We start from the raw sequence: 7,634 nt of genomic DNA, 5'->3' as shown, positions 1-7,634 counted from the left end.
TGTAAACTGGTTAGTCTTGTGTTCTTGAGGCTTCCCCCTTCTTTGAATGGCCAGGGTATCCCTCAGTAAGGGCCCATCTGAATCTTCTTACTACAGAATATAAACCTTAGTTTTCAAGCCTCTTTTCATAGAACCCATGAGATCTTTTATCGTCCTTTTGCCAGCTTCTTCATTGTCCATTCTGCAATACGCTGCCCTGACTTGTGTACAATAGCCCGGGTGAGCTGTCCTTGTTTAGCTCCTTTCAGGTCCTGCACCCCAAAGGGCTTGATGGTTGATCTGAAGCACCTTTCGATCTTGTGTGATGCAGCAGGCAGTACCTGCCTGTAGGTGAAGGAGAGCATTCTTCTGTCAAACGTGCAACAGGATTTAAATTGGCACCTAGCTCTTCAGTTTAGCTGCCTCCTAACAGTTTGTGGCAGGGTAATTAGTTCACTCTGAGGACATGGTAATCTTTGCATTGGACTTCAAGAGGAGGGAACACTACGATTACTAACCACATCTCCCCTCTCTGCAGGAGCTAAGTGGTCTCGGAGCGAGGAAAAGTCTGCTAAACCAGTAAGTAACGTGCTGTTCTTGTATGCCAGACCCTGCTCCTAGATGGAACGCTGTATTCATGTTTACATCCATTTTCTTACTTGTCTTAAAATATCATCTCCTTGGGTGCCTTCGTGCCAAAGTGGTTTTACTCCTGCTGTTAGGGATGGAACCTCTTCTTGCTGTTACCCCTGGTGCTCTGTCCTGCTGGTGGAACAGAGTGAGGCTAGCAGCCACATTGCAAGCACAGTTCCTTCTGGAAGTTGTCACAGGGAGACTCAGCTGAAAGCCCCATTCCAGCTGGGGACTGGGAGAGAGCTGGCCTCAGACTTGTGATTGTGGAAGTTGCTGACTGACGCGCTGTGTAGTTCACAGAACTGAAAGCTCTGATTGTTCTATAGTTGACTTTATAAAGGACCAGAGATACCAACCTGGACCCACCTCCTTCCAGTTAGCTGTGTCCTGTGCTCTCACCCATCCTGGACCTCGAGCTGCTTGTGGTTGTGAACAATGGGGGTGGGAACATGCTGATCTCCCTGGTGCAGAGACTGTACAAAGTGAAAGGGAGACAGGAGCAGCAACAGCATGTCCTGGGGTCCAGAATAAGGGCTCATCATTAAGGTGGGGGGGCGGGGAGGGGACTAGGACTAGTTTGCCACACAAACCTGAAGCCCCCATAGCTGCCATCGGTAGTAGTTTGTGCCTCAAGGAGAGCAGTACTGCGTGCGGTCATTGCAGTGAGTCTGTTTATTGCTGCCCCAGCTGACCGCTCCTCTCGCAATGCAGATGTATTGAAGAGAGATACAAAGCTGTCTGCAGTGCTGCCAGAACACGCTCTGTCCTGTCTTTAGGAATCGCTTGTTTCAAACATCTCCCAGACAAGGTATGTCGCCTGCTCAAACCACTCCTGTCTGTCGTCCTAGCTGGACAAAGTGTAGCAGGAGCCCGTGTCTTAGTTAAAAGTTAGTGACTTAGCTAAAGGAGCCTTTCATATGATGCTGCTGGTTCTCAGTGGCTGGTTGTGCTAGAGATACATGCGCCAGTAGATCTGTTATTCTAGGACACACTTCTGTAGGCAGCAGAGTTTCTGCTGAAATGGGCTCACAGTGAGGAGCCCAGCATCTGCTCTCGCTGAAGTCAAAGGCACTTGGAACATTGCAGGAGGTTTGAGTCCCTGGCTGGACTGGGCGGTAGAAGGTGAGTGGTGGGAGACGTTGCTTTACGTTCCCGTGTCTTGTTTCCAGTCCCAGCCGCTAGTGAAACAGTTGCTTAGGAGTTCCAGGCCATGGCTGTTTGCTGTATGACTTGTCTTACTGGCCTGTCTAACTTTCTCCTGTTGATTTGTCTCTTCAGTCTGAGAATACGTACCTCTCCCAAATCTACAACCTGACCCTGCTGTGTATGGAGGAGTATATCATCGAACCTCAGTCAGTTCAGTTTCTGGTGCAACATGGCTTTGACTTCAACAAACAGTACTCGCAGGGGATTCCCTACCACAAGGGCAATGACAAGGTACCAGTGTGCACGGGGGAGATTCCCTGTCCCAAGGTCCCCTCTTTTTATCCTACGGATCACGGTAATTAAAGGGGAGCTCTGCTCTAGGGGCTGCTCAAGTACAGCCCTCCACGCTGGAGGAGGAAATCTGATCCCAGCCCTGTCTGCTCCAGGCTGTCACAAAGGGCGATCCTTTTGGCTTTCAGAGCTGGGGCTACATGATGTTTGAGAGAGAGACGGAGGTGGATTGTGCTGCTCCAATACGGAGGTCCAAACTGCTTCTCACTCTTCTTCGCATGGCTGATGTAAATGATGTAAAAGAGCAACAACTATAATTTTACAAGTTAGAGGGTTAAGCCAGGTAATTGCGTCTGAGTAGCAGGGTGAATTGCTGTGATGCCTCCTCCGGATTTGTGACTGGAGCATTGAGTTGTTCTGTGTTCCATCGTCTGTTCCGCGTGACCACAGTCGCACCCCAGAGGGTCGTTAATTTTCCATTTGTGCAGCAAGTATCCACATCTGCCATGGCTTGGCCGGATGTGGTTTACGGTTGCTCATGAGCTTTGTGGGAGATCAGAGCCAGGGATCTCGTGTGTGGAGTCTTTCACGAGGTGTGTGTTTGTGACGTCTTGTGAACTCCATTCAGCCTTCCAAGCTTCACCAGGGTTGTAGCTGCATTCTTGAAGGTCAAATGCGTGGGTCCAAAAGGGCGTACATGACTTTAAGCAGTGGTGAGGGATGTTGTTACGGTCCTGGTGGATGGGAAAACATTCATTTTCCATGATCCTCTGGAATTCCTGGGCTGGGGTGCAGAAATGCCTTGTAGGTTGAGGAGTGCTGCTAGGGGCTAGCTAATCCCCAGAGCCAGGAGAGGGTGCTGAAAGGCTGGCGGTGGGGATCCTGACTGCACTGTCTGTCCTCCAAGTGGCTTCACTTCTCTTCTCCCCTCACATCCAGCCTGCATCTTTCTAGGAGACGCTTTCCCCATGCTGCTGGGCCACTCCCCTGTCCAGAACGAGCAGTGGGTGGGTCTCGCTTCAGTAACCGAGGCTGGGGACAAGGGCTTCCTGGCATAGGGTGCACAGTGGCTATATTGAAGACAGCCAGTGGGTAAGTGCAGCTGGATGGCCGGATTGAGGTTCCCTGACTTTAACCCTTGCCTTACCAGGGCAATGAGAACCAGAGCCAGAACGTTCGTGCTTTCTTCCTGGAGCTGATCCGAGCAAAGAAACCCCTCATTCTGCACAATGGCCTGATAGATCTGGTGTTCCTGTACCAGTGCTTCTACGCCCACCTCCCTGACAATCTTGGCACCTTCACTGCTGATCTTTCGGAGATGTTCCCAGCTGGGATATACGATACCAAATACGCCTCTGAGTTCGAGACCCGCTTCGTAGCCTCCTACCTGGAGTACGCCTACAAGAAATGGTATGTGACACTTCATGCACTTCGAGGGCTTGGGGGAGGTTCGCTGGCTTCCAGACACGAACAGATGTGGGTCTTTCTACACCGCCCTGCCCACGCATCCCATAAAGATGATCACTCTGGGCCTCTCCCCTGAGGATGGTGGCAGGAGGACAAGCTCTCGTTTCCTTAGCACTCAGGTGGAGAACAAGCAGCAGGAAGACAAACGTCTAAGCAGGGAAAGATGCTGTCTCTGCAGATTCCCCTTTATTAAATAACCCAGCAGAGGAGTCAGCGCAGCTCTAAATGGAATTGAAATATTGGTGTTAACATCAGACTGGTTGCTGATGGCCCTTCCGCTGCCATGGCAAACAGGTGTCAGCTCTCCAGTACTAGGGCACTTTCTCTGCTGTGGCCTTCCCTTTAACCGCGACGCTCATGTCTCACTTTCCCACTGAGGGGCGTGTGCTCCTTGTTCTGGGGTGTAAGCATTCCCTGCTTCATCCCACCCAGAATTCTCCCTGCGGTGGGGGTATTTCCTGGCACACTTGAGTTGGAAGCAGCCACGTACATCGGTCTTGTCTATCTGTACCATAGCTAAAGGCCCCAGTTCTGCAGTTGTTACACACTCTGACCTCTGCTTTAGCTGCAGTAGGAATCTGGCCCTGAACCAGATGACTGGCAGTGGTGCAGCCCACCTGACTCTCTCCCCTAAACTTCACCCAGTGGTTTTTAAAGCTGTTTTTAGCACTTGTTTTGGGAACTAGGAGGCCAGAACTGCAGGAATCTGCTGGGTAGTCCCTAGGTCAGCTCCTTGACTTTCCTGTTTTCTGTTCTGAGGCCGTCTCTTCTTCCCTCGAGTCAGAACTCCTCCTGACTAAGTCGTCCACCCCGAGAACTGATCCCTTAAGTTATTCCTGTGCTGTGTCAGAGTTCCTCATGCTCCTTCTGAACAGCTTTAGCCAAGTGCCCCGAGATCGCTGCACATAGAAAGAACCCTTCTCTGGGTCCGAAGAGAAGGAACCATTATTAAACGTGCCTCATGACGAGAAAAATAAATAGTGAAAAGCTGCCTCTGAGAACAGTTCCCTTTGGACTTCCCCGCTCTGCCCTGGGCTTTCTGCAAAGAGCCTGACTGAATCTTTGTGTGTTCCAGCAAACGAGAGAATTGCAAGCGGAAGGATTCCAGCAGCCAGCACCTATCCATTGAGTTTTGTAACTACCCCGCAAGCATGTCTCCGTACATAGACTATCGCTACTGCTCCGTGGCAGACACCGATCACAAGGTGGCAGATACAAATAAGGTCCAAGTCTGCGAAACATTCTCGGTGAGTAGTATCAGCACCTAGTCCTGCAGACACAAGTATAGAAAGCCAAACGCATACAAAATAAATGGTGTGGGGGAGATAGATTGGGACCTTCTGGTCACCCAGTCTCATAATACAATGACACTGAAAGGTAGCAAATTCAAAACTGAAAAGGAAACATTTTTCCAACCCGCAATTAGCCTTTGGAATTCACTGCCACAGGTTGGGGCCATAAGTTCTGTTGATTCAGGAAGGGAGTAATGGTCAAGGAGTAATGGTCTCAAGTTGCAGTGGGGGAGGTTTAGGTTGGATATTAGGACAAACTTTTTCACTAGGAGGATGGTGAAGGTGAAGCACTGGAATGGGCTCCCTAGGGAGGTGGTGGAGTCTCCTTCCTTAGAGGTTTTTAAGGTCAGGCTGGACAAAGCCCTGGCTGGGATGATTTAGTTGGGAATTGGTCCTGCTTTGAGCAGGGGATTGGACTAGATACCTCCTGAGGTCCCTTCCAACCATGATATTCTATGATTAGACACTTGTGTGGCTAATAGGAGTATCACTGATGAAGTGTTCTGGAAGGGATATAAACACGCTTGCTTGAGGGAACAAGCCAGCCTCTGACTAATGGGGGTTAAAAGAACTTTCTGTGGACAGTTTATCCCACAGCTGCCTCCAGCAGGGTTTCTAACACCTTCCTGTAGACAGAAGGAACTGTCCGCAGGCTACTGAACTAGTTGGCCCAGTGGCCTGAGCTAGTATACAGCCTCCTATACTTCAGACCAAATTCATCCGTGGTGTAACTCCACTGGTGCACAAGCTCCGGTCTGACCATGGCTAAGGCTACGTTTTAGTCACGGTTATTTTTAGTAAACGTCATCGACAGGTCACGGGCCGTAAACAAAAATTCACAGGCCCGTGACCTGTCCATGACTTTTACTAAAAATACCCACTGTGACTAAAACAGGTGGGGGGCTGTGGGTGTTCCGGGGGGAGGAAGGAAGGGCAGTGAAGGACCCTGCTGACGCTGGGGGAGGGTTGGCGGGGCTGGCAGGGGCTTCCTACCTGGTTCCGCATTCTTGCAGCTCCGGGGGGAACTGCAGCCGATAGGCGCGATGGGGCAGGGCCTTCAGGCAACATGTGGCACGGAGACCCCCGGCCCCTCCGCCACCTAGGCACTGCAGGGCTATGCCAGTGGGTGCCGGGGAGCCCCCCACTCTGAGGTATGCGCCCCCCTAGCCCTGAGCCCCCTCCCACACACCCAAACTGCTGGTGGCCCAGGGGCTGCCTGAGTCAGCACCAGCCACTGCAGAAGTCAGGGAATCCATGATTTCCGTGACACTCGCAGCCTTAACCATGGCCAGTTTCCGGTGTGTCTAAAGAAGCCATAATCCCACCATGCACATTCGCGTGGCTAGCTTTCTTTGTGCAGACCACTTCCTCAAGAGAATCTCCTCCTGGCCTCCACTCCGCTCCCTGGGTGTCAGCCATCCTGTAGGCCATCAGGAAGGATCACTGGTGGTTCAGACCACACCCCGAACTGCTGCTGTACCCGGAGGAGAGGGAGCCACAAGCGTCAGGCTGGGAGAACTGCCCAGTGCAGCTGACGCTGCTTCTCCCCACTCATTGGGTAACGTAGCTGTAAACATGGAGCTCGTTCCTGTCGCTGCTCATGGCATGTGCCTTTCCCACTAGGCCTATGGCTGGTGTCCGAACGGAGTGAAGTGTTCCCGGTCTCACAACATCGACCTCATTATCGACGAGGACGAGAAGTTTAAAGAGGAGAAGCGGAAGAAGCGGAAGCAGAGGTGGAGGCGACGGAAGAACGCAGAGGAGTCCGTGAAAGAGTCTGAGCAGGGAAGTCCGGGAAGGGGGAAGGACATGGAGGTGGCTCAGAATGGGGAGGACGGTCCTCCACGCAAACAAAGCTGTCCTGGCAGTCTGGCTGCTGGGATGGTCCCTGCCCCTGCAGAGCCAGCAGGGAACGTGTCCAGTGAAGAGGGCCCCCTGCTGGAGGTGGAGAGTTCGATTGACATGGACCGTGAGCCTGGCTCTGACAGTGCAACAGACGTCAAGATGGAGGAGGATATGGGGGGTGCCACAGACCAGGAGAGCAGCACTCACCCAGCTGCCCCCCTAAAAGAAACAGACATTAGCCTCGCTGCCAGAGGAAACGCCTTGGACAGCGACCAAGGGCAGCAGGTGGGCACTGATGAGCAAAGCTCGACTGTCCACCTGCAGAGCTGTTCTGAAACTAAAACTGCATCCTCTGCCGGGAAGCACGCGGTGTCTCAGGAGAGCCGCTCGGAAGGGGGCATTCACCGAGCTGGCTTTGATGCCTTTATGACTGGCTATATCATGGGCTACGTCTGGATGCTTAAGAAAGGAGAGGGCAGAGACTCGGACTCGGGGCCGTGGCTGCCACAGTGTCACAATAAGTTGTATCTCAGTGGGAAATCGGTGCCACTCCAGATAGTGAAGAGTTTGTTTTCTAAATCCTCCAAAGCCCACAGCCAGAAAATGAAGCTGGCCTGGGCTAGTGGCTAGAACTGAGAGACTCTTGTTTTGTGTTTTCCTCCAGCACTCGGAGCCTCTTCACTCAGTACGTGAAGAATTTAGCAGGAGGGGAGCAAGTTCTTAGTCATGTTTTATTTCTGTACAATTAAATTGCACCCTACCTGAATTCCCATATGGTCTTCCTTACCCAGGGGCAGCAGCATTGTGGGGCTGAGACTGCATTGGCTAGCTCCTGCTCTAAGTGGGGTGGGGGCTCTGCTCTAATGTTGCCATGACTTTCACCAATTCGATGGCCTGGGGATGCATCTTTCAAGAACCACAGCCTAGCTCAGAGCTCCCTGGGGTAGCTTTAATAGGCAGCCGGCCTGCCTCTCTCTTTGC

General features: G+C 52.0%; 1 protein-coding gene across 1 annotated transcript; it reads left to right on the top strand.

The window, feature by feature from the left end:
- Positions 1-517: 517 nt before the first annotated feature.
- TOE1 (target of EGR1, exonuclease) lies at positions 518-7,419 on the top strand (the record flags this gene model as incomplete). The annotated part of the gene is given in 6 exon segments (XM_034779903.1): positions 518-558; positions 1,324-1,420; positions 1,891-2,049; positions 3,200-3,459; positions 4,592-4,763; positions 6,432-7,419. Coding segments are annotated over 6 exon segments (1,581 nt in total), but the record flags the coding sequence as incomplete, so codon positions are not given.
- Positions 7,420-7,634: the final 215 nt, after the last annotated feature.

This window comes from Trachemys scripta, chromosome 8, assembly GCF_013100865.1.
Source record: "Trachemys scripta elegans isolate TJP31775 chromosome 8, CAS_Tse_1.0, whole genome shotgun sequence".
NCBI lineage: Eukaryota > Metazoa > Chordata > Testudines > Emydidae > Trachemys > Trachemys scripta.
The sequence above is the reverse complement of the archived record's forward strand: the minus strand, read 5'-3'. Positions and strand labels throughout refer to the sequence as shown.